Source organism: Propithecus coquereli, unplaced genomic scaffold, assembly GCF_000956105.1.
Source record: "Propithecus coquereli isolate 6110/MARCELLA unplaced genomic scaffold, Pcoq_1.0 Scaffold496, whole genome shotgun sequence".
In the NCBI taxonomy this organism is placed as follows: Eukaryota; Metazoa; Chordata; class Mammalia; order Primates; family Indriidae; genus Propithecus; species Propithecus coquereli.
The window spans coordinates 1,590,934-1,617,976 of NW_012150796.1; the positions used below are offsets into that span (position 1 = coordinate 1,590,934).

General features: G+C 38.0%; 1 protein-coding gene across 3 annotated transcripts in view; it reads left to right on the top strand.

The window, feature by feature from the left end:
* HOOK3 (hook microtubule-tethering protein 3) overlaps positions 1-26,524 on the top strand; it is a 99,811-nt gene extending 73,287 nt beyond the window's left edge. Inside the window, exons 15-23 of one of the 3 annotated variants that reach the window (XM_012656000.1) lie at positions 2,273-2,413; positions 7,350-7,437; positions 11,848-11,882; positions 16,708-16,790; positions 17,962-18,062; positions 20,397-20,501; positions 20,780-20,851; positions 23,542-23,678; positions 26,179-26,524. In XM_012656000.1, coding sequence (XP_012511454.1) covers positions 2,273-2,413; positions 7,350-7,437; positions 11,848-11,882; positions 16,708-16,790; positions 17,962-18,062; positions 20,397-20,501; positions 20,780-20,851; positions 23,542-23,678; positions 26,179-26,215 — 799 coding nt within the window. In that variant the 3' untranslated portion in view covers positions 26,216-26,524. Of the gene's footprint in view, positions 1-2,272; positions 2,414-7,349; positions 7,438-11,847; positions 11,883-16,707; positions 16,791-17,961; positions 18,063-20,396; positions 20,502-20,779; positions 20,852-23,541; positions 24,364-26,178 lie in introns of those variants that run through there. The other 2 variants (XM_012656001.1, XM_012656002.1) reach the window with 2 other exon arrangements.
* Positions 26,525-27,043: the final 519 nt, after the last annotated feature.

Consider the following 27,043-nt stretch of genomic DNA (forward strand, 5'->3'; position numbering starts at 1 on the left):
TACCAGCCTGAAAAATTGTTACTGAGATGTATCTACTAACCCCATAAAATGGCCTGGGAAAGATAGAAAGTTCTAGATAGGAGGAAATCTCTCCCCATCTCTACTATGCTTCCCTCAATAATACCTCATATTTTTATTTAGTCATCAGATTTTAAAAATTCCATTTATTTCAATACATACCTAGCTTTATGTGTAAGAATTAAAAATAGCAGGGGGCGGCACCAGGTGTCCAGTGGAAGGAGAGGGACCAGCCCTGAGTATTGCTGTTTCCTTTTCTGGGCTATTTGCCCCTTTTGAAAATGGACACTGGCCTTGATTCTTTACAACATCCTTGGGGTATTAAATGAAATAATGGTGGTGTAAGAGTTGTATTTATCAACTATAAAAGTTGAAATAAGCTTTAAAATACTGTTGAATAAATGAAGACAATTTACTGTTGTTTGTAATGCAGCTCCAAGTCTGGGAGCATCTTGTGTATCTATTACTTTTCTGCCATCTGATATACTACTATATAATTGAACTAGTAAAATTAGTTGAATGAATACTTATAATGAATGAATGAATATTTATAAATACATGGTTATGTCCAAAAAAGCCATAATTTTTAAGGAAGCTTATTGGTGATGCAGTTGGCTTTCTAGACTAAGAACAAGCATAAAGATTCAACAAATATGGCTTTTCTGAGTATGTCTAGGTACAAATTAAAATATGCTCTATGCCCAGAATAGTTATCAAGAAAATGAAATGATAAACGGGGATGAAAATTTTGCAACATATGTTGTAGACGGTGGCTTAATATTTGATACTTTTCATTAATGTTAAGGGTATAGAGAAATTGGAAATCTCATCAACTAGGGGTTGAAGATTAAAGTTGTACAGCTTTTCTTTTGAGCAGAGTTTGTTGTCTAAAACTGCACCTATCTCTTGACCCCAAAATTACTTTTTTCGGGAATTAATCCTAGGGAAATAACCAGGGCTGCACGAAAAGGTATATTTACCAAGCTGATCATTATTAATTTGTTAAGACTCAAAATTGGTAACAATCTAAATGCCCAATAACTGGGCATTGATTAAAGAAGTGATACATTTATATATTTCAACACTATGTCATTTAAAATATTAAAGTATAATATTTAATGATATAAAATGATTGTGAAATTTGAAGTGTAAATGGCAGGTACCAGTGTAACTACTGTGTGGTGGTCTCATTTTTTAAAAGTGCATGTGTGTATCTCTGCATAGAATTGGAAGGCTGTGTTTCAGCAGCAGTCATTTTGCACCATAGAGTTGTGAAGGGTTTGTATTTTCTTTTCATTTGTGTTTTTTCCTGTACGATGACTGTGTTTACTTTGTAATTGAAAAATATGAAGTCAGTGTTGCCCAAATACAAAATATACCAAGTCCTATATAGTTGCTTGAATTGGGTCACAGATTTGACTCTCGTCTTTTCAGTAGCAAAAGTAAAAATACTTTATAAGATTTATGATATTTACAAAATAAGAGCAGAATTTTGTGTGTGTGTTTGTGTTTATTATTTTGATTTGGTGTTTCTTTTTCCATGAGAAATGCAGCTTTTCCTAGTATCTCGGATCTGATAGTACAGTCTTCATGGGGCTCTCTAAAGATGACCCTGTGTAAAGTAAAGAATGAACTGTATCTTCTATAACTTTATGGGAATTAATATTCAGTTATATTATCCCTGCAGTAAATGTGGTGGCAAGTTCTGTATGGCTGTTGCTCTTAACATCCCTCAATGTAAGCTTTCAGCATAATACAAAGAGCCCAAAACAGTGCAATAACCTGATTCTAATAATCTGGCTTGTTACAAGACTACAATTTTATGTGTCTGTGGAAATGGATGGACCAAACATCTTGAAGGCGATCTTCATTGGGTATATCTTGCCACCAAACGATTGGTAATTTAAGAGCATAGCATTAGAGATCATGCTTCCTGATGAGAACCAACGAACGAATGAATGCATTCATACCTTAAATATGTAAATCAGAAAGGAAAATAGGATTTTAAAATCTCATTTATTACAAATCATGATATTTAGAGACTCTATTATCTTCAGATTAGTCATTCTTAAAAGAAAGTACTTAATACAGGAAATATAATGTCTTGGCCAGTAATAATAGGTGCTAAATTAGTTGCAGGTACTTTGTTTTTTATTTCTATTCTGTGCATTAAATCTGTAACTGTGTTTAGTTGGATTTTGACCCTATATTGCATTGATGTACCAGATAATCAGTTTTTATTTTGTTCATTCAGGGAGAAACTTATTCGTCTTCAGCATGAGAACAGGATGTTAAAAATTAACCAAGAGGGTTCAGACAATGAAAAAATTGCCTTATTGCAGAGCCTTCTAGATGATGCAAATCTACGCAAGAATGAACTGGAGACGGAAAATAGGTAGAGTACCTATAGGTGGCACAAGTTTTCCCTATTTGCCTTGATTTTGATTCCCTTTAACAAAGATTTGAATTGTACTTTGAAATGGGGTCTTGCTATATTGCCCAAGCTGGTCTCAAACTCCAGGCCTCAAGTTGTCCTCCCAAGAAGCTGAGATGACAGGCTTAAGCCACCACAGGCTTGAGTCACCACGCCTGGCTCTTTCATCTTAAGAGAACTTTAATCCATTCTACCACTTTTGGGCCAACTTGCCAAGAAATGTTGTGCCTCTTTATAATGACATTAACCATTCTTTCTTCAAGTGAAAGGATATCAAAGCTCTACCATTTACTCTTTCTAATGACTAATTAAAGCAAGAGAATTAAAAAAAAAATCTGACCATTAATTCACAGTCTTTCACAACAGTTTCAATTCCCAATCACTGTTGGGTTGGTTAAGTTTGCCGTGTGTTCAGCAGCCAGTGGTTTCCAAGGGTCCGCTGGTGTGGGGAATAGATGGGGATCCATCATAACTGAATTGACAAAGCCTTTTTCCTGATCCGCTCTTTATTTTGACCATAAAAGGAAATCAGTAATCTTATGAACAGTTCAATTATTTTGAGAATTTAAAATTTACAGATTTAACAAGAAAATTGCTTTTCTGCTTATAATTTTTCAGTGTATGGTGTTATAGAGCCTTCAAAGTTAGTTACTTTAGAAAAAGTAATTTACTCTGGAGGGTTACATTTATATTTGGTTGTGACTGTCTTTTGCTTCTTTTTGCCTTTTGGAAATGTTTCTTAAATAGCAAACATATAGTGGGTTTTTTTTTATTGCTGTGATATTCTGTCATTTTTGAGAGATGTGACATTTTATTAATAGCTTCATAGCTTGCCTGATATTACAGAAGTTTTGTTTATTATGCCTGATCAATTTGGCATTCCCAGTCTAAATGGCTCTGACAGTTTTACACACCCTACCCTTCCTCCTGTGGCTTTCGGTTTTGAAGCTGCTGAGGTAGAATCAGCAAACAGCATAAGTCAGTGTAAATACTAGGGTGATTACAAGAGCACCAGTAAGCATAAACAGAAGGAGAAAATTTTTACATCAACTCTCAGGAGCACAGAGAATGAGTGATGTTTTAGCGTGGGAAATGGAGAAGGTGGGGGAAGGGCCTCACGGGAAGGAAGCAGCTGGGTTGGAAGTGTCTCGTATTTGCCTCGTCAGTCTTCTGCCTCTGAGGTGTATCTTAACCATTTCAGTCAGGAAAGTCTCTTCCTACCCTAAGTTTTTTAATGGAAAAACAGCCACAACTTTCTTGATAATGCTTTTGCATTGTTTCTCGCAGGCTTCGCAGTTACTGCTCTGTTTTTTTAATCAGAGACGGGACAGCCATCATCATTCGTACAGTATCCATGCGTGTAGATGACTAATTACCTCCCAAGTGCCTGTGTTATTTACAGCTGTTTACAACTTAGTGTTGTGATTGTTTCTTATTTTTAGATTATGGCCACCTATGATCTATAACAAAAGTAATAATAATAGCAATATTTATTAAGCACCTGTTTGTTCCAAACATTGTGCTACGTATTTTAAATATGTCGTCTTATCTTTTATTTTATTTTTTTTTTGAGATAGGGTCACTCTGTTACCTGAGCTAGAGTACAGTGGTGTCATCATAGCTCACAGCAACCTCAAACCCCTGGGCTCAAGTCATTCTCCTGTCTCAGCCTCCCAAGTAGCTGGGACTACAGGCATGTGCCACCACACAGGCTAAGTTTTTGATTTTTTTGTAAAGACATGGTCTCACTATGTTGCCCAGGCTGATCTTAAACTCCTGGCCTCAAGGGATCCTCCTGCTTCACAATCCCAAAGTGCTAGGATTACAGGCGTGAGCCACCAAGCCTGGCCTGTCTTACCTAAGCTTCCTGACTCTAAAGCCTCCATGACTAACCAGTACCCTCTTTCTTGCCGACTTATCTCATACCGTGTTTGCCGAATCTTTATTCATTTTCCTGTGTTTCTCTCACAGGATGCTTTTTCTCTTACGTGAATTATGCTGTTTATTCTTACTGAGTTTTATAAGTATTTACATCACCTTGTCTCCAACTTAATCGCTTACTAGTTTACAGCATCGGACCAGATACCAGGAAACCCGAGTTTTAGTCCCACTGAGTCTTTTAACTCTGTTGCCGTAAATACAGTTTGCTCACTACCCATGTATGGTATGTGTCATCCGTCAGAAGGCAAGGTTTGCAGTAGACCTCAAAGTCCCTGCCAATTAGTTTTCCCAGTGAGTTAGCATTTTTAAAGTGTCTATAATACCTGCTGACCCTCAGACAATATGAGGAGAGGGATGAAGGGCTGAGGTTGGAGCCATATCAGAATTGTCCAGGGAGCTTTGTGCAGGGATCCAGGATCTCACTTGCATTGTGATCGCGAGTTCACTCTCCCCTTCAGCCCCTTGACAGCTATATGTCTTCAGTAATTAGACTTTGATTAAGATGTTAACTAACTCCCTAAAGGGGGAGAAAGAAAGTAGACAATCCACATTCATAGAATGTGTGTACAGGTATTCATATATCATCTCACTTAATCTTCTAAACAACCCCATGAGGGAGGCATTATAATGCTCATTTATTTTGTAGACAAACTTTTTTAATGTATGTTTATTTATATTTGTGTTGCTTACATACTTCATACTTTAACAGGTGCATTATTTGCTCGTCCATTCCCCATTGCACGGCATTTAAATTGTTTTCAAATCCCTCCAAGGAACATCCTGGTGTAGCGTGGGGTTGTGCTGTATGACATTTCCACGCTGCCCATCTAGGAGGCTTACGATGTTGGTAATAGTCTCAGAAATGGCTAAAATACATAGTTAAATAGTCTTGTAGCTAAATACATGTTTCCATATTGCTTTTAGAAAATGATGGAACAAAATTACAATGTCCCCATATTGAATGTGGATTTTCAGATAATTTATTCTTTTACTACTCAAAAAACATTCATATTTTGTATTCCCTAATGTAAAAAAGTTATTACAAATTGATTAAATTTTACTATCATTCTCTGTAACTTAAGTAAAAAAAAATTCTTACTGAACTTTTTGGCTGTTTGGATTCTAAACACTTATTGCTGTTTTGTCCTTAGTTTGGGGCACTCTGGCTTTTATAACTACCATTTCACTAAAATATTTCTTACTAAAATAACCAGTCACCTCTCAAATGGCTAATCCAGGGGAGCCTTTAAGACTCTGCTTCCTTATCATCTCTCAACTGTATTCAGTTTTGTTGCTAAATTCCTTCTTCTTCACATTTTTTCTTTATTTCAGTACCCCCCGGCTTATGCCCCAGTTCCCTGGTCATTCTCCAGGCTGAGCTCACCCTCCTGCCCCGTGACCGATCTGCCACAGGCCGTGCCTGTTGGTCTTCTACACTCTTCTTCGCTTTCTTTTCAGATAGTATCATTTATGTCCTGGCTTCAGTTAACTCCAAGTGGCTCCCAAATCTGCGTGTTCAACTCAGATTTCACCCCATGCTTCAGGTTCAGATCTCTAGCTGTTGACAGACATTTCCAGTCACTTCATTTTCAACAGAAACAAAATCAGATAATTTATATTCCTTTCTCAACCTGTTCCTACTGTCTTCATTTTCTTGGTGAATACCAAAATCCTAAGTGCTATTTAGTGGTAATATTTTCGATTCCTTGTATTCTTTTGCCTTTTCTCAAAACATTTCCTCCTCTGTCTCCTCCTATTTCGGGCATATTTAGTAATAATTGTAATAGTCTCTCAGCCCGTTCTCTGACCTTTTCAGTAGCATCTACCTCTCTAAAACCAATGTGATCTCTCTGAACTACTGTCTGATCATATTTTCCCCTTCTTGCAACCCTTCGATATCACCTAAGACCTAGGGAACCAAACTGGTCTACTGAATGTTGCATCATAATGACCTAGAGAAGTTATGAATGTCAGGCCCTGGAATCAGCATTAGTAAAGATTGCCTGGATTAGGCTGGGCGCGGTGGCTCAACGCCTGTAATCCTAGCCTCTGGGAGGCCGAGGCGGGAGGATCGCCTGAGCCCAGGAGTTTGAGGCTGCTGTGAGCTAGGCTGACACCACGGGACTCTAGCCAGGATGACAGAGTGAGACTCTGTCTCAAAAAAAAAAAAAGTAGGTTGCCTGGGTTGTTCCAGTTTCAGTCAGATTTGAGGCTTGTTGATTACAGGATAATCTCAGATAATCTCGATTCCATACCACGTTATGCCCGATCTGCTCCTTTTCTCCTCTAGTTTTCTTTCCAGCTATTCTTCCCCTCGTAACTGATTTGTCAGCCATACCATTCCTGAACTCACTGTACCCTCTAATTTTCCTGTGTACTCTGGACACAGCTCTGTCTTGAAACCCTTTCCACCCTTAACCACATGAGTATTTTATTCATTGTTCTGATCTCAGTTCACATCAGACCTGTCTCAGCTCCTCCAGAGTCCTTGCTTCTTTGGCAGATTACCATTTCTTTTGTATGCCTCTGTGCGCTGTTTTGAAGTCTTTATCTCATTGTATTTTATTTGCTTGTTTGGTTACATTTTTACTTCTGCACTAGACCATAAATTCCTGGAGTGCAGGATCTTTTAATACTGATGCTGAGCACAGTGCCTGACACGTAGACTTCATCAATACATACTGAAGTAAATTTCAGATGCATGGATATACATAAGTGCGTCAGTTTCAAAATATTTGTCCACCCAAATACTATGTTAGAAATCATTAGAAATTTCAGGCAATACAAAAAATAATCAGAAAAGTCAGCTGCTACTCATGAAATTAGGCAACTACTACACTACTACTATAAATGAGACTTTATTTTGCTAATTATACTTTCCAACCAATATGATAACCTAAGGAAAAAGGCATAAGTAAGTCAGTACTTGCAAAATTAACGTACATTTGATTTCTAGGCTGGTGAATCAAAGACTTCTGGAAGCACAGTCACAAGTTGAGGAACTGCAAAAGTCTTTACAGGATCAAGGCTCGAAAGCAGAAGATGTAAGTTTTAATACACACCCACTGTGGTCCAACAGTTTCACAATGTCGAGAAAAGATATAGCTTTTATTTTTTATTTGATGGTCTGTATCAAAATAATTTAGCATTATATTGGTTATAGAAAAGAAACAGTGTTTTCCTTTTTACTAACATTCGTTATAATAAGGACCAGACGGTACTTTATCATCTCTTTCAGGTCCTGCTGCTGGGAATTGGCAGTGCGTTTCTAGTCATTAGCTAAGGAGTTAATTGAGGCTTTATGTTTTAAATTTGTTCAGCTCAGTATTCAAAGATAAAATACAAGATTTTCCCCCTTTGGTCAAAAAAAATGCTAATAGAAACTTAGTATGTTCGATTAGAAATTTTTAATGTAGAATTGATATTTAAGAAAATAATGTCATCTCTAGAATCCCATCGTCTCTAAATTTCTGAATCCACGCCCCACTGGCCTTTCTCGCATTCCGTCCGCAGGCTGCACGTCTGTGTCGCGGCTCTGCTGCGCCCTGTGCACTCACACGGAGACGTGATCTATGCGTGTGGAGCCCAGGGCTCTGTGTCTTTACCTCGACGTGCTGACTGTCCTCCACAGCCGGCTGATCTCGGGAGAAAGTGTGAATAAGTCGTATTTTGCAAACCCCTTTACGTTTAGTGAGCAGTAAACAATAAAGCTAAGACTTATAAAGTGTTCGAAAATAGTGTAAGAGGGGAAATAAATATAAATTTTGGTGACTAGTCTTTGCTTCAGCCAGCTCTTTTGTGTTTTCTTGTTTTTTATTTATTTTTTTCCTATTACCAGTGTCATTGCTATAAACTCTGGCATTTCAGTATAAATCTGTTTGTTTCCATTGATAGAATCATTTTGAGGCATCAACTTCAGAACTATGGGTTTAGCTGATTCCATCCAGCCTTATTAATATAAGAGGGTCAGGAGCCAAAGAAGGGGAGTTAAGTATACTATTTAGAATGTACTGAGACTATGAGATAGATATAAAAAGCTCACCAGTAACCAAATTTAATCAGTTTCTTAGAACATGGTCTAGTTGATACTAGCAGCATGCCCTTCTGTCTGTGACTGGCGATTTTAGTTTATCCCTTTGTTATGTGTTGGTCGTCCTTGTTAGACTCCAGATGGATTCCCAGTTCCTAAAATTGTCACCAACATTTAAACTACTTACGTCCTTATTAAAATTTAATATGTTTTTATCTAAAATGCTAAGCCACAAAGAGGTGAAACAAAGCCACCATTAGTATATTAAAATATTGTTGAGCCCAATTAAATGTACCTTAGAGATGAACCAAAGGGAGTACCATTTCTTAGTTCAGTGAAATCACTAGGTCCCTTAAACTGAGATGAATGTAAAATTCATTCTGGTCTCTAAGAAGCTGTGAGGAAACTTTTTGTTGATTCATTATGGCAGGGAGGAGAAGGGTGTATAGCATGTAGGAGGTAAAAATGGTGAAATACCAGGACCAGCTAAACTTTAGTGTTACAGTGATCACCATTAGCTTGGTTCTCTTACTTATTTAAAACATAAATAAAAGCATTTATTCTTTAAAAAATAATTTGGCAGGCTGGGTGCGGTGACTCACCTCTGTAATCCTAGCATAGCACTCTGGGAGGCCAAGGCGGGTGGATCGCTCAAGGTCAAGAGTTCGAGACCAGCCTGAGCAAGAGCGAGACCCCGTCTCTACTAAAAATAGAAAGAAATTATCTGGACAACTAAAAATACATATATAGAAAAAATTATCCGGGCATGGTGGCGCATGTCTGTAGTCCCAGCTACTCGGGAGGCTGAGGCAGAAGGATCGCTTGAGCCCAGGAGTTTGAGGTTGCTGTGAGCTAGGCTGAAGCCATGGCACTCCAGCCCAGGCAACAGAGTGAGACTCTGTCTCAAAAAATAAATAAATAAATAAATAAATTGGCATATGCCTGATTAGGTATCGCTGTGGTAATCACATCTAATTTAAAATGCTGTGTGCCCTTACTTCAAGAGGACATATTAAAGAGAACTTTTGACAGGTGAGATGCCAGCCCTATCAAGTTCTGTTTGCATAAATTACTCCATTTGACTGTCCAGATGCTAATGAGATGTCTCGCTCTAAATAAACCAAGCAGAAGTTCTCTCTGATCTCTTTGCCATATGTAGAAACATTCAGATGGCTCAAGCTCTGCCTCCAAATGGTTTGGAGAAAGAAACAGTGCAATACAGATGTGTGGTTCTTTCCCCAGCAGATTTTTTTATGTTTTTGTCTTAACTCTTCTCTTTCACTAACCCACAGTGTTGCATCTCAGGAGTGTGTAGTACATAGAACAACCTGCCAAAGGAATCGGTCCCTTCTGACAAAGAACAACACAATTTCTGCCTGTCTGTTATCAAAAGTATAGTCCTTTCATGTGACCATAAGTCAGAGTAGGATGGTTTGCACATTTTTATTGTTATTTTTATGTCATTTGTTTTTAGCATGGAAGCAGAAAAGCATTGTTATATCCAGTCACATGGATAATTTGAGCTAGCCACAGTATATAAAACTTCAAAGAACAAGACAGGATGAGGAGACCATAGAAGAAAGAAAAATGTACATTTCTGAAAAATAATGCATATCTTTTACTTCTGTTCATGAATTACTAAATCATTCCTTCTCTTGGCTGCTGTGTTTGCTTCATACTAACTTGTCCTCTCTGTCTCTTGGCATGGCTTCTGCTCAAGGCTATTGTAAGTATGGCTTCCTTTTCATTTTTATATATTGAGCAGTTTTTTGATTTAAACATTCTCTGCCATCACGGTTGATGGTATCAAAATTTTTAATTAAGGCAATTTTATTCAGATTGAATATCTTTATTACCTGCCTTATATAGGTTTATGACCTTTACTATTAAGACACTTAAAGAATATCAAGATCTTAAAAGTCAAACCAAAAGAAATCTGCTCTTGGGTTTTTTCTCCATCCCACTTCTGCTCCACACCATTACTAATTCATTTATATAAATTATTTTGACGCTAGCTTCCTGTCGCAGTCTGGCCTCCTCCTGCCACGTGTTGTGGTAGTAACAGTCTTCGCTTTGGAGAGCCACTGCAGCACAGAAGGCCTGTAAGCAAAGACCACGCATAGGCCGTGGGGTCTGGCAGACCTGGGCTTTAATTTCAGATCTGCCACGTGGCAGCTGCTATAAAGTTATCCAGCCCCACTTCCCTCACTGTCAGATGGGGCTACTGCATACACGGTGCTAGGAGGTTTCCATGAGACTATACACATGACACGACTTAGTGCATTGCCTGGCATAGTAAACACTCATTTAATCATTTGTATATGTCATCTCAGTTAAAATTTTGCTGGCATCTAATCAAAACATAAGTACAAAATTAAGGTAAAGGTTTTTAAAAAGTATTTACATTTTTACCCTCTGTACTAAAGAAGGAATGAGTAATAATCGAAAGTTTACATGGTTGTTATCTTTCTGTATATTTGGGGGGAGCAGTGATAGAAGTCCTTGTGGCCTACTGACCTACCTATAGTTAACCTACTGAGCTAAGAGAATTTGAAATATCCTAGAGCTGTGTTAGAATAGACTTGAATAAACAGTTATGGTAATCATTATCAAATAAGGCAACTGAAAATCCAAGAGCTTAATATTCAAATTCTTTTCCCCTCATTGCTGTTGTTGATTAATTGGAAAATTTGTTTTATAAATCTATATTAATTGGTTTTGACTGAGTTATATAGCTATTTATCTCAAAGTAAAATGTTTTGTAAAATTCATTACTAGTATGTATCCTGTAAGTGTTTAGTTACAAAACTTAGTGACCCTTTATAGAATGCCTTCATTGTTTATTTTTAGGTTAATTTTGATCTCCTGCTTTATGGGAGACCTTTTTTTTAATACCTAGTCAAAGCTACATTCTCTATCGTATTAAATTCTGTACACATACCATCCGTCACACCCCATACCATCACACGAATGATTTGCAACCTGTGTGTATTTGTAAATCACTGGTTGAGTCGCAAGTATTTATGGGAATTGATCCAAGACTGTCATGATACAAGGAAAACAATAAGGCAGCTAAATGATGTCTTAAGGAAAGTTTGTTATTATTAGAGTCCTGCCTGCCTGTCGACTCCAAGAATATTAGGTCTATATTTAAGTGACTTTTTTATTCATTTCCCTGGCTACACATAAAGAATTCAGGTATCCAGTTTCTGGGTATTTTATACTAATAGCTGTCCTTTATGGGCTGCCCTCTCATTTTATTAAAGAGAGTTAAACTGGGATACATTGTATGTTTTGAGATCTTTAAACAAAGAAATTACTGAGGACTCACCCCACATTAATTACTATTGTACTCTTAATTTTTAAAAATTAATATATTAGTTTAAATGGTAGGTAATAACTAATTTTTATTTTTCATTTTTAGTCAGTTCTTCTAAAAAAGAAGCTTGAAGAACATCTGTAAGTATAGTGGCTGTTGAGGCTCATTCTCATGTTGTGGACATGGTGCTTTATGTTAGGTGGTTGCAGAGTGCCTTGGCGCCGGCACAGCCGGCCGCAAAGATCTAGAAACCATAACTAATGCACATTACTAGTGTCTGCAGGGCCCTCTCCTCCCAAGGTCCTCAAGTCAGAACAATGACTGCTTCAGAACTGCTTTCTCAAACGACACTCCAGCAGGCTTTTATATCTTTGTGATAGTGTTTATAACCATAGTTAGGAATTTGAGACACTCCCGACCATGGGCCAGACACCTTTTCTGTAAAGAGCCCGTCAGTACTGGTCTCTGTCCCAGCCATTCAGCTCTGCAGCGTAGCTCGAGGGCGGCCGTAGACGGCACGCAGACTGATGGCGCGACTGTTCCGGTAGCATCCACGCCACACGCGGGTCACAGGCCGGACTTCGCCCACAGGCTGCTGTCGGCCAGCTCTGATGTATGGCCGGCCTAATCTTCCTTCTGAAGTAAATTTTTTTAAAGTATAAAAACTTGTCAGTAGCAGATTGTCAAATCTTTCCTTGAATTACAGACATATCTGAACAGGTCTTGTTAATCTAAAAGGTGAAATAAATTTTAAAGCAGTTATATTTGCTTTCTCATGAAGAAGAAATCTTCATCTATATAATACCTTTATCTTTAGCTGAGGTTGACAATATTAGAAATGGTTCATGGTTTTCTCACACCCAGCAGGAGCTTTAATACTCCTGTCACTCCTGGCAGGCACTGAGTTGGGGCTGTCAGTTGCCAGCCCGCTGGAGTGTTACAGTGTTACACGGTGCTAAACCACACATCCTCAGTACACAGAGATAATTTTCATTTATTCTACTAGGATTGGAAAGAAATTCTGTTGTCTGCCTCATGCTATCCAGTTTTGTGTTTTTGTTTTTGTTTTTTTAAATGTGGGCGACATGAGATACTCCTAGCAACTGAGATCGCTAGAAAGTCTACCAATGGGCAGATCCAAAAGTACTGGAAGAACAGAAAATGTTACTTCCAGCCTTTGTAAGAATTACGACGAGAATTTAGTACTAAATCCTGTCTTCTTTTCATTAATTTCCCATTCCTTTATGGCAAAAGATAGAACACCTGTCATTCCGTAAAACTACTGTCTGACCATTGTTCTGTGCTCATCATTTATGTGGTAAAAATCTTCATCAGAAAGGATCTATTAATGAAGATGGAAGCTGTATTAGTTTCCCGTTCCTGCCATAACAAATTACCCCAAACTAGATGGCTTATGACAACCGAAATATTCTCTCATAGTTCTGGAGGCTAGAAGTCTAAAATCAAGTTGTCAGCAGATTGGTTCCTTCTAGAGGTTCTGAGGAAGAATCTGCCCCTCTCCTGGCATCTGGTGGCTGTCGGCAATGCTTGGTGTTCCTTAGTTGTATTAGGTCATTAAACATGAAATGTCCGATTTTGAATCAAAAGTTTAGTTTATTGTATCTCAAACAAGAAGCAGTGCAACTACTCAAAGTGTGTGCCTAAACTGTCGACACAGTTTTGCCATCTTAACGGTAGCTTGTTTATGCCAGCAGTGAAGAAGCCTGGAGAGTGGCAATGAAATCGCAAAAGGCGTTTTCTATACCTTGTTGAGAATTGAATATTTTTCCTTGCAAGAAGTGGTCCAAAGCCTGGAAGAAGTGGTAGTTGGTGCAAGGTCTGGTGAATACGGTGGATGACAGAGAGTTTCGAGTCCAGCTTCTGTAGTTTGAACAGCATTGTTTTTTGCTATATGTGGTCTTGCAAGAGGATTAGCCTGTCTCTATTGACCAGTCTTGGCTGCTTAATCGCAAGCATCATCATCATTTTGTCCAATTGGTTGCAGTAACATCCACTGTAACTGATTGACCAGGTTTCACAAGGCTACAGTGTGTAATACCAGCACTGGACCACCAAACAGACACCATTAGCTTTTTTTGGTGAATATTTGGTTTTGGATTGTGTTTTGGCATTTCATCTTTATCCAACCATTGTGCCGAACACTTAGGATTGTCAACAAGAATCCCTTTTTCATCACATGAAACAATACGGTGTAGAAATGGTTTGCTTTTATGTCGTGACAGCAAAGAAAGGCAAGCTTTGAGACGATTTTTCTTCTAATGTTCATTTGATTCATGCGGAACCCATCTATCCAGCTTCTGTACCTTGCCCATTTGTTTCAAGTGGTCCAATATTGTTGGAATAGTAACGTCAAACCTTGCTGCTAATTCACACGTAGGTTGAGATGGATTCTCTTCCACTACAGCTTTCAGCTTATCCAGCTTGGTCTCAGGTCACCACGTGGCTCATTTTTAAGATTAAAATCACCAGAATGGAACTTCTCAAACCATCAGTGTACTATGCATTCATTACCTACATCCTTCCCAAACACTTTGTTGATGTTTCAAGTTCTCTGTGCTGCATTAGTTCCATGATGGAACTCATATTCAAAAATAACACAAATTTTTGACTTATGCATGGTTTCACAAAAATTGCTCTAAAAAAATTTTTTTGAAAGGTAATCACAAGCCAAAACATGCATTTGAAACAATGAGGATGTACCTTCACAATAAAAAAAAAATAAGTGTCAAAACAAAATGTCAGAGATATCAACTGTCAGCCATTTCATACTTAATAAGCTAGTATTAATAGATGTATCACTCTAATCTCTTCGTCCATCTTCACAGTGACATTCTTTTCTCTGTAGGTCTGTCTGTGTCTTCATGTGGCCTTATAAGGACACCAATCATTGGATTTAGGGCCCACCCTCATCTAATATGGCCTCATCTTAACTAATGACATCTACAAAGACGCAATTTCCAAATAATGTCACATTCATACATCCTAGGGATTAGGACTTCAATTTATTTTTGGGGGGAGATACAATTCAACCCACTACAAGGCCCATAGACATCTCAAAAGATAACCAGTCTCATACAAATTTAAAACTACAGTAGAGGGCGGGCATGGTGGTTCAGACACGTAATCCTAGCGTGCTCTGGGAGGCCGAGGTGGGAGAATCGCTCGAAGTCAGAAGTTTGAGACCAGAACTGAGCAAGAGTGAGACCCCGTCTCTCAAAAAAATAGAAAAAATTACCTGGGCAGCATGGCGCGTGCCTGTAGTCCCAGCTACTCGGGAGGCTGAGGCAGGAGGATTGCTCGAGCCCAGGAGTTTGAGGTTGCTGTGAGCTATGATGATGCCACTGCACTCTAGCCCAGGGCAACAGAGTGAGACTCTGTCTCAAAAAAAAAATCTGCAATGGAGACCATTTTACACACACCAAATCGGTAAATATTTTAAAACGCATGCATACTAAGTATTGCTAAAGATGTTGAGCAGTGGTAATTCTTACCCACCACTGGTAGGAGTATACATCAGTTTGCTTCGTAAACTTGAACATGTACATATTCTGTGACCTCTCGATTCCACTATATATACCCTAGATTCCTAGAGATATTGTTGTCCGTGTGTACCAGGAGACATGTAGAAGAACGTATGGAAGAATATTGTCTGTAATCACAGAAAAGGAGAAACAGTACAAATGCAAATACAAATAGATATAACAAAGTGCTCTATTTTTTTAATTTGTATTTTTTTATATCTTCCGATTTTTACGGCCGTTTTTCCTACTCACGTTACATAGTGCCACATTAAATACTATAAAGGGGGCCGGACGTCGTGGCTCACACCTGTAATCTTAGCACTGTGGGAGGCCGAAGCAGGAGGATTGCTCAAGGTCGGGAGTTTGAGACCAGTCTGAGCAAGAGGGAGACCCTGTCTTAAAAAAATAGAAAAAATTAGCCGGTCATGGTGGCGCACACCTGGAATCCCAGCTACTCAAGAGGCTGAGGCAGGAGGATCGCTTGTGCCCAGGAGTTTGAGATTGCAGTGAACTAGGCTGATGCCACAGCACTCTAGCCTGGGCAACAGAGCGAGACCCTGTCTCAAAAAATAAATACTATAAAAGGAGAACTACACATATACAAATACCAGGGAAAAAACTTGCTTTCTGTTAATTCTTTTGCTTTTATATTGGAATATAACTTAAGTAGTAAAGTATACATATCCTGAGTCCTAAGTGTACAGTTTGATGTTACCCAGAATGACATGTAGAGTATTTCCAGCAACCCAGAAAGATTCTGCCTTCTGCCTCCTGGTTGACTGCCCAGACGAGCCACAGTGCTAATCTAAGTCACCTTCCATTAGTTTTGATACTTCTGACCTTTGCATAAATGGAGTCATACGTTATTACCCTTTTGACCTCTTTTGTTCACCATTATTCTGTGAGATCTATTCATATCACCTTCCCTTGGTTTTGACACTTTTGACCTTTATAGAAATGGAGTCATACATTAATTACCCTTTTGACTTCTTTTGTTCAGCATTATTCTGTGGGATTTATTCATGTGGTTGCCTATGTCATTAGGTCATTCTTTTTTATGGATAGGTAGTGTTTTCTTCTTATTTTTAGAACTTCATTTTTTTTGCAACAAGATTTTGCATTGTAAAACCTCTGCAAAGTTTTAAATTTAATTTTTACAATATCCTTAATCCTAGAAAAAAATAAAGATCTGTATCCTCTCTTATACAGGTTTACATAAAAGAAATGGCTATTATTTCAAACAAAGCAAAAATTTGTCTTTATTTTTTAAAATATATTCATGTTAGTTTAGTCTTTTCATCTTTGTTTCACAGCACTTGTGTGCAATCCAAATATAAAGAACTTAGATCTTTAATTTGAAGTGGGAAAAATATATTAAATAGAAACAGTAGTAGGTGACACAGTGTCACATATTTTGTTACAGAGAGAAGCTGCACGAAGCCAATAATGAACTGCAGAAGAAGAGAGCCATCATCGAAGACCTTGAGCCAAGATTTAACAACAGCTGTGAGTGTTTCTTAATTCGCATAGTTTTAAAATGGGCTAACCATACACTACCCTAGTGATAATGAGTTTATATAAAATTTTTCTTTAAGAAATAGGCCCTATTACATATTCTAGCAATTAAAGAATTTGTCTTATTTACAGAAAGAATATATAATCATCTTATGTCTTAAATTTCTAATTATGGTTATGAATTTTTCCACAACTGTGGATTCCAATGACTATTATGTGAAGTTAGATATTTTCATATTGTATTATAGTTGCCTGTAAGTCAGCCAAACTAGTACTTCCATTGATATTTACACCTGTAGGGGGCTTGACTTGGTCAATTCTTTTGTATTAACTAAGAGATGAGAGGTGAGAGGACAGGCTTTTACTTTACTGTGGTAAAATATACATAACAAACCAACTATTTTAAGTGTACAGTCCAGTGGCGTTAAGTACATTCACACTGTTGTACAGCTGTCACCGCTACCCACGTCCAGAATTTTTACATCATCCCAGACTGAAACTCTGTACCCATTAAACAGTAACTCTCCACTCCCTCTTCTTCCCAGCCCCTAGTAACCAACATTCCACTTTCTGTCTCTATGAATTTGACTATTCTAGTTAACACACATAAGTAGAATCATATGTGTCCTTTTGTGTCTTGCTTATTTCACCTAGCATAATGTCTCCATGTTGTAGCATGTATCAGAATTAAGGCTGAATAACAGTACTTTGTACATATATACCACATTTTGTTTATCCATTCATCCATCAATTTGTACTTTTTAATTTATGTACTTCTGTTATGATTAATGTATAAAGCAAAAATTGGGCAAAATTTTTATTTATAAGAAAAGCTTTCTGTAAAAAAAAATTATGAATTGGGTTTTTGTTTGTTTGGTTTTAGAGATGGGGTCTTGCTCTGTCACCCAGGCTGGAGTGCAGTGGCTCAATCACAGTGCACTGCAGCTTCCAATTCCTGGGCTCAAGCGATCCTCCTGCCTCAGCCTCCCGAGCAGCTGGTGTACTACAGGCATGCACCACTTTGACCAGCTATGAATTGGTTTTCTATAAAAGGAAATTGTGTTACAATCTCTCAAAGCTTTTAACTATTCATTATTAGTTGAAATATATTTAAAATTGTTACGGTCTAAAAATATTTTTTCTTACTGTGTCTCATCTGCAGCCTTAAAAATCGAAGAACTACAAGAAGCTTTACGGAAGAAAGAAGAAGAAATGAAACAAATGGAAGAACGATATAAAAAGTACTTAGAGAAAGCCAAAAGTGTAAGTATGAATTTGTGGACATCTCACTCCACTTTCTGACCATGTTTCACTATAGTCTTGAAATGTGGTTCACGTACAGCGTAGTGAGTTCCCACATAGAGAACCATCAGGGAAAAACAAAGAATCTTTTAACAAATAGGAGGCTGAACAAGAAGCAATGATCAAAATACGTCACTTCACAGATTACGTACTAATTACCAAGAGGAAATACACCTGATATAGGAAACGAGTGGTAGTCACCACCATAACCAGTCATCAAAATCAACACCACCAGTTTATGGTGGGACAACCAACACCCTGTGCCTCCTGATGGAGTGTCACTGTCAGTAATAATCAGCCCAAATCCAGGCAACTTCCAGTTCACAGAAAAAATGAGGTTTATTGGAACAAGTTAAATAACACCTTCAATAACCATCAGGTAAATCTAAAATTTGGGATAAAAGTTCTTGTCATAAAAACAAAAACAGGCAGTGGAGTGTGGGAGAGCCCCACCTAATTTGCAAATGCAGTGCATTCTCTTTTGGGTCTGGCATTGGGGCTGGAGGAAGTCAATTATAAAAGACATTTAGGGGACATCTGTGGAAATGTGAATTTGGACCACATAGTGATGATTTTATCGAATTGTTCATTTTCTTTACAGATGATAAGGTATTGTAATTATATAGGATAACATCCTTAATCTAAGGAGATTCATGTTGAAGTATTTACGGGTTACATGTCATAAGGTCTGCAAATTACTTTACAATAGTCCCTAAAACAAGTAACTATGCCTGTGAACGTGTGTGTGTGCCTGTGTGTGCACACATCTGTATACCAACTGGTGACTCTAGGTTAAAGTAAAAGGGTTTTTATTGTTCTACCCTTTCAAGTTTTCTGTGGGCTTGAGCATTTTAATAGTAAAGGCTTTAAGGAAAAAAGTAAAAAGACTTTCCCTGAAGCCCTCTTCTTGGCCAGAACTGACCCAGTACCCATGCCCAGGCCGAGCTACCAGCAGAGGAGGAGATGGGGCCACAACAATAGGTTTGAACCAATCAGGACCCACTCCCCGAGGTATGTACCTGTTGAGCAGCAGGGGGCTTGCCAACTGGAATCAGAGGAGAGGAAAGGGTAGACAGCTGTCAGTGGTGCCTGCGTACAGTCACGAGTTGCTTAATGATGGGGACATATTATGAGAAATGCAGCATCGGGCCATTTTGTTGAGCAAACACCACAGAGTCGGCGTACATAAACCTGGATGACATAGCCTGCTGCACGCCTAGGCTGTGTGGTATGGCCCCTTGCTCCTAGGCTACACACCTGTGCCACGTATGACTGTGCTGAATAGTGTGAGGAAATTGTACCACAATGGTAAGTACTTGTGTGATAGGAATTTTTCAACTCCATTAATCTCACAGGACCACCACCATATATGTAGTCCATTGTTGACCCAAACATCATTATGTGGCACATGACTGTGTTTATTAATTTTAGCCAGAATTACTTCTTATAATTGATTCTTTTTTTTTTTTTTTTTTTTTTTTTTTGTGACAGAGTCTCACTCTGTTGCCCGGGCTAGAGTGAGTGCCATGGCGTCAGCCTAGCTCACAGCAGCCTCAAACTCCTGGGCTCAAGCAATCCTCCTGCCTCAGCCTCCCGAGTAGCTGGGACTACAGGCATGCGTCACCGTGCCCGGCTAATTTTTTTTATATATTCTCAGTTGTCCAGCTAGTTTCTTTCTATTTTTTTAGTAGAGATGGGGTCTCTCACTCTTGCTCAGGCTGGTCTCGAACTCCTGAGCTCAAACGATCCACCCGCCTGGGCCTCCCAGAGTGCTAGGATTACAGGCGTGAGCCACCACACCTGGCCATAATTGATTCTTTTACATAATTAAAAAGTTATAAATATGTACGACTATTCTGTAGCCATAAAAAAAATTTAAGTTACAACAATTACAGCCAGATGCAACGGCTAACACCCCTAACCCTAGCACTTTGAGAGGCCGAGGTTTGAGGCCAGGAGTTTGAGACCAGCCTGAGCAACATAGCAAGACTTAGTCTCTACAAAAAATAGAAAAATTAGCCAGGTATGTAGGTGCATGCCTGTAGTCCCAGCTACTTAGGAGGCTGAGGCAAGAGGATCGCTTGAGCCCAGGAGTTGGAGGTTGCAGTGAACTGTGAGCAAGACCCTATCTCAAGAAAAAGAGTTATAACAATTAACACTATTTCATGTATTCACTTCCAAAGTACCATTGGAAGGTAGCCTTTGATTCTCATAGGTTTATCCCTTGATTTTTTTTTTAATTGCTTTCTTAGAAGTTTCAGACTTTGAAAATATTTCTTTTATTACTTTTTGCAGGTTATCCGTACTTTAGATCCTAAACAGAATCAAGGAGCAGCACCAGAAATACAAGCTCTTAAAAATCAACTCCAGGAACGGGACCGACTGTTCCACTCATTAGAGGTAGGTAGTTCACTGTACTATGTATTGGTTGTTTTATTTTTTAAAACCAGTCAAATTTAGCAGTGGGGGGTTGTATACCAACTTTAGTGACACTAATGTTAATAAGTTCTGATAACCCACTACCATTGGACCAGCCAAAATATTTGTTTTTTGATTCTTTATTTTCTGGGATCCTTGCTATACAATTGTATTCATAATTTAGACAGTTAATTAAGTATCTTTTTAGGTTATTTTATACCTTTTCATACTTGTGTGTTTTTTTTTTTTTTTTTTTTTAGAAAGAATACGAGAAAACGAAGAGTCAGAGAGAGATGGAGGAGAAATACATTGTTAGTGCCTGGTACAATATGGTAAGAAAACGGCACTTGAGAACACAGTCCACAGTTGGGTGACTGCGTCGTGCTGTTACACTCCCTTTACTGTAGAAGCCATCCTGCCACATGCGTCTGAAAGTAACCGCTGGCGGACGTGCACCAACAGAACCTAACGCCGGCCTTAGGGCTGAGCAGCAGGCGCAAGAGGCACCACAAGCAGGGCGAGAGCATTTTCGCAGCAGCAGCGTTTCGAAAGGATAGAAAGATAAATGTCAGTTTAATTTCTGTCCCTCAGAGCCATTGATTGTGAGGGAAAACGACATTAATAGTATCTATACGTAGCTGCGGTAACTTTTGCGGGACTATTTCAGCGCTTTTGCAAGGTGGTACTTAGGTCAAGGGTAGTTTAACCAGCTCGTGGGGTTCGGCAGGTGTTCACAGTGTCAGACCCTGAGCCATGAGAGATTTTGAAATTGAATAACCCAACACAAAAAAACTGATGCTCATCAATATTCTGGTCTGGACATGAATAGTTATGACTTTTAAAGAATGCTGTACTTTTTTCAATATTTTTTTCCCCAGACTTTTTGTCTTCCTTTTCTTTTTTTGTTCTTTTCCCCCAGTAAGACCACCACTTCTGCCTTTGCAGTTAGTTGTCTGAGACAGGAAATGGGACAAGATTCCTTTCAAAATCCTCCTCTGACCCTGTAACTCTGTTATTGGCACAGCATCACTATTTCTGTTATACAGGTATAACTGATACTGCCTCTTAAAGGTTAGTGTCCCTGGCCTCCTCAAGATGTGATTTGGTCTTTGTCAAAAATTCATAGATTTCATGACATGTCCAATTTGCCTTGGTTGAAACTATGTAGTTAAGATTTTATCACAATTTTAAAAAACAAACGAAATCATATTGCATCTAGAATACTATTATTGTTAACAAATGTAGATTTCTTGAAAATTAAAGTTTAAAGGTAGAAAGGAAAACTATATTTAAGGAAGTTTTCTGGGAATTAGTCCTGACTTTCAACTATTCTGTCTCTTCTTTGTCCTCCTCGAAGCTTAGTGTTAGTGATCTTGGAGCTCTGCATTTCAGTCCTCGCTGCTAATTTTGTATTCTTGATTGATTTTTATGACTTCACTTATTGTGTTTCTCATGGAACCAGATTTATTTATTCTGTGACATGGAACTAAAGAATAGTCCTAATTTTTAACGCTTCAGAGTGAAGGAATAACTCCAAATAGACTCACACGAGTTATGCTCAGATAAGAAAACCAGTGGCAGCATCACGCTTGCATTTCAAAGTTCCACATCTCAGGGGCCTTGAGTGGCGTGAAGATGAGGAGCGCTAGCAGAGGCACTAAGCAGCTCGGAGAATGGCCTTGCCATGGACACAGGGTCTTAGAAGTGAGTGAAGAATTGAATAAAATTGCTTGAAATGTGAAAGTGAAAAAATCATAATATTTTAAATCAAATATAGTTTTTAATATATGTAGCTAAACCAATGAATTAAAGATCACCAATAGATATTCGATAATTTTATTCAAATCCTTAAATGCTTTGATTTCAAGTTGAGTTAAAAAACATGTTCTGGATTTTCTCATTCGGAAAATGTGGTATATTTGAGTATGTATCCATAGACTGAAATAGTTAAGAATGCAGAGCCGTGGCCTGTGACCTGTTTTTCCTTAGAAACTAATGATAGGAAGATTTATCCACTAGCCTCCTGTCTTCTGCGCGTTGCTCATTTCGTTCCGGGAAAGCTGTGTTTCTTTCCACACGGCTTGGCTTGGCTTGCTGTCTGACTCTCCCTTGGGTCCTCTTGCTTCTTTCTTCGTAGCTGCCAACCTCTCCCACTTCCAGCAGTTTACTCGCATCCAGGCTTTGGTGAGATTAAACAGCAGCCCACAGTTCTTAATATTTCTCTGGCTAGGGCTCTGCTCTGGCTTATTAAATGAGTACCAAAAGATTGCTTTTTTCCTGATCTACTCGTAGCCTTCTGCCTTGAGTAAAGTAGAATTATTATTGCATTGTTGTTATTCCTCCCCGTTCAGGGAGTGCCCTGGAGGTTTCCTCCTTCCTGTTAAGGTGCTCTAGGCCCAGCAATTGTGCGTCCTCTCCCTCATAAGCTAGTAAGCGATCCTTCTCATGTCTTCAAGAAATATCACCTGCTTTCGGTTGGCCCTCTGTTGTGGGCTGTCAGGAACTTTTCTTAATTTGAGAATCCAAGTCTGCCTTGAAGTGAAGAAAAACGCCGTAGTGGTATGTATGTGTAATACCTAATTTGGACTTCCACCTTAAGAAACAAGTTCATTTGTGTTTTTCTATTCTGTTCTAAATAAGCCCAGTGATTTCCACAACCCATGCGAATCAACTGCTACCAATCAGTTGCACTTTTTTTCTTGGAAAATCACTTTGTACGTTTAATTTGAAAGGGGGAAATATGATTGAATATGGGCAATGTATTCTAAAAATCTGTCTCCATTATATATTGTCTTGGTTATTGTGAAATCAGACAATTAAGCCTCAATTTTTCCAAAAGATTTGTACCTAATTGTTGGAACTAAAATGCCTCTATAAGATTTTAATCTATAATGAGGAGAATTAATATTCCTAATTGTGCTTTTTGATGCAATGTAACAAAATTCTGCATGATGACATTTTCTTTTTTCAGAGAATATTCCACTATTTTTTCATTGATTACTCTGTTTTTTTCCTGTCACAGGGAATGACTTTGCATAAAAAGGCAGCTGAAGACAGACTGGCTAGCACAGGCTCCGGGCAGTCATTTCTGGCTAGGCAGCGGCAAGCAACGAGCTCACGGAGATCTTACCCTGGCCACGTTCAGCCCGCCACAGCAAGGTAGAGAAGTCTTGCCATTAGAAACAAAAACCAACCTGCATTGAAAACATACTTCTGTTACATATAACAATGTTTCAGGAAATTCAGCCAGCTTATTTTTTGTTTCTCTTCTCTGTTAACATAGAGTGTTTCTCATTTGAAGACTTTTTCTCTTTCCTGTATCTTTGTTTTAGAGTCTTTGTCCTTTAATTTGTAATCCTTTCAGTTCCTTTTAATGTGCCAAAAATTTATACATGTTCAATTAAAAATGTTGTATAATAGTGTAATACTTTTCTTTGTATGAAAATGTCCTCTTCCCCAAAGGTGTAGGCTTTGTAATGAATTAGATTTTCTGCCAATAATTGATACACAATTTATATTCCTTATTGTGCCTATGTGTTATCATGCTTTATAAGAATGTCTTTGTTTAAAGGGAATTAATCTTTTTATGATGTATTAATCTGTTTTCAATTGTTTTCCAAATACACTTCAAATAACTTGCATATTTACTATACAAAGTGGTTGACAAGTGTTCTTTTTGCAAAGACGTAAATACATTGGCAGAGGTGCTAATCTGATATTATTTAAGGCACCTGGTAGAATTATTTAGAGAAAAAAATGAACTTTCACATTATTTTATAGGAAATTAAATTTGTCCATAGATTTGGAGACTATTTTTAAAACATAAATATGTAAAATTTCATTATTTCTTGCTATCTTGTTTGCTGGCAGAAGTGAATGCATTGGTGAGGTTATTCGAGGGTATGTTACAGAAGAAAAAAGATCAGGCAGTACATTAATTTTTCTGTTTGTTTTGGAATATCTTAGTAACTGAGGATCGGATTCTAGCAGTGTGGTTGACATTTATACTTTTGGTTGCTCTCCATGTCTGAAAGATTTGTCTTTCACACGCATACTTACAAGTTATACGCAGCCTTCCTTTTGGGCTGTTTGTTCACGTATGCCTCATTTGTTTTGCTTATTCCTTAATATAAACCCTTCCATTTCTCAATAATTCCTAACAGTTAACATCTTAATATCAGTCATTAAGATTAATAAGTAACTTCTTATATGTGATATTATGACAAGTCTCTACATTTTTTTCTTACATCTATTTACTAGTACAGGATTTGTTACTAAATAGATTTTCTTGCGTATTCAGTTGCCTCAAAGTGCTTATTACTTTTGTCAACAGATTGTAAACCACATTTATTTACATTGATGAACGGCTGTGAAGTGATCACAGTAAAGCACTTTGTATACGTAAGGTGCTATATAAATGCAAAATATCATTCATTTGAAAATGAAATGCCTTCTGTCTAACTTTCCACATTGACTTGTTTAAGTATCTGGTCCCAAATTATATTTAAGTTTCCCTCCATCCCTTTTTTGGTGCCGCATCCCATTTTTTTTAAAAGCAAAAATTTTCTGAAATTAGGCCAGTTTTTTGTTTGTTTTTAGATAGGTCACCTACTAGGAGGATGTCACTTCATGTACTTGCTATTTGGAAGTTCAGGTTTCATTTGGTTCTGTATATTAAATATAAATAAGTAATTTTAAACTAAGCTAAATATAATTAAGAATTTTCAGAGACTATATTCATGTGTTTAATTTTAAGTCCTTATTTCCTTTTTATATAAGAAAGTTGACCTCAAAATCAGTGGTGTTTTTATTTGTCCCAGAAACTGTATTTGAAGAGAGGTATTAGAATATACACAGAAATGACTCCATGCATTGTGCTAGTTTATGTTCAGCACAGAAGTGTGAGCACAGCATGAACTCTTCTGCCTGCTGAGACCGTGGCAGCCAGACTCAGTGATGAGGGAGGGAGCCTCACCGGGGGCTTTCAGCAGCCAGGCAGACCTAATCGGCATGCAGAGTTTTGCAATAAAAGATTAAAAACTAAGATGGTTCTTAACCCCCCACCCTTATTTCACAAGTAGCATAAGGATTCAGCTGTTTTTAAAACAAATCAGGACATGAACACTAACCTTGGTAAAATTTAAATTATGGGCAAACTATATGTGCAGGTGAGATAGATGAAAACAAGAATCTATGAACTATGGTGAAATGAACTCTAGTCTGTGATAAGAAGTTTTAATTTTTGTTCCCTATTTATTGCCCAGTCCTGTTCTCCTACCCACCCACACAGAGATTTTTCTCTGCTTGGGTTGGAAAGCTGCCAAGCTTCTAGAAAGAAGTTTTACTTCTGATTTTTCCCCAGCATCTGTCGTATGCTCTCATCATGGTGTTTACGTTACAACTTTCACTCTGCTCTATGGCACCTTTAAAATTTGATTTATTACTTTCATTGCAGAGAGGCAATTCTGTTTCTAAACATTTTATGATGTTTAAAAACAAAACAAAACAGGCTTTTATAAAAAATAGCTTCCGAATATACTTTTAGGTGTCAAAAGTTAAGAATAAAACGTAACCAACAGTGGCAGCTGTTTCTTTTGCCCAGCTTTGGGTGGGGTTTGTGATATTTCTGTTTTTCCAGTAATGAGTCATAATTTCTCAGGGGGATTGTGAGTATGCACGGTCTCTCTGGAGGTTAAAGACATCAGGAGCCTCATCTAGATGCGAGCGACCCTGTGCTGTATCTTGGACTCGTGTGCCCAGTCGCTGCAGGGAGCGCCGTTCGCTGTGTGGTGGAGCCAGGCCCGGCGTCTGCAGTGGAGTCTGTGCAGTGTCAGTTGGCTTAGGCTGGAGTGAGCTGTCACCAGTGTCTGAATTCTTGTAAGCAAACAGTTCATTTTCTGTTGTCATTTTAACCAGGGTAAGAGTATAAAGGTGATAACTAAAGAATATTAAAGCAGCTTTTGTGTTCCACAGTGTGTACTTGTTTGTAATAGGAAAAGAATCCAGCAAAACAGTAGTTTATAACATCTGAAAAGAGAATAAATTATACAATTGTACTTATTTTAAAAGAACTTTGAAAAACTCAATCAGATCTTTTTATCATTTGTCTAACTACTTGATAATAACCAAGAAAAAGTCCCTAAATAAAAGACCCGTGTTCCAAAATTTATCAAGATTGATTTATTTCTATTAGATATCCTTAATCTGGTAAAATTGGCTTAATGAAGATGATTACATTATAATAAAGGTGATGCTGTAGTCTTTAATTTTGTTGAGGTTTTTTGTTTTGTTAATAAAATAGAAGCTCAATTATACAAAATTAAGCTAAATGTTGCCCAGTGAGAACCATCAGCCTGTTTATTCCATTAGTGCTCACGCAGGAACTAACCATAGCTATGTGCTGTGCGATAGATCGGCCGCGAGTGGCTGGCGAGTGAAGGACGAGTTGGGTTGAAGAAAAGATACATTTTATTAATATTTATTAGCCACTTTGTTCATGTCCCCTTTTCAGTAGCAGTTAGGTG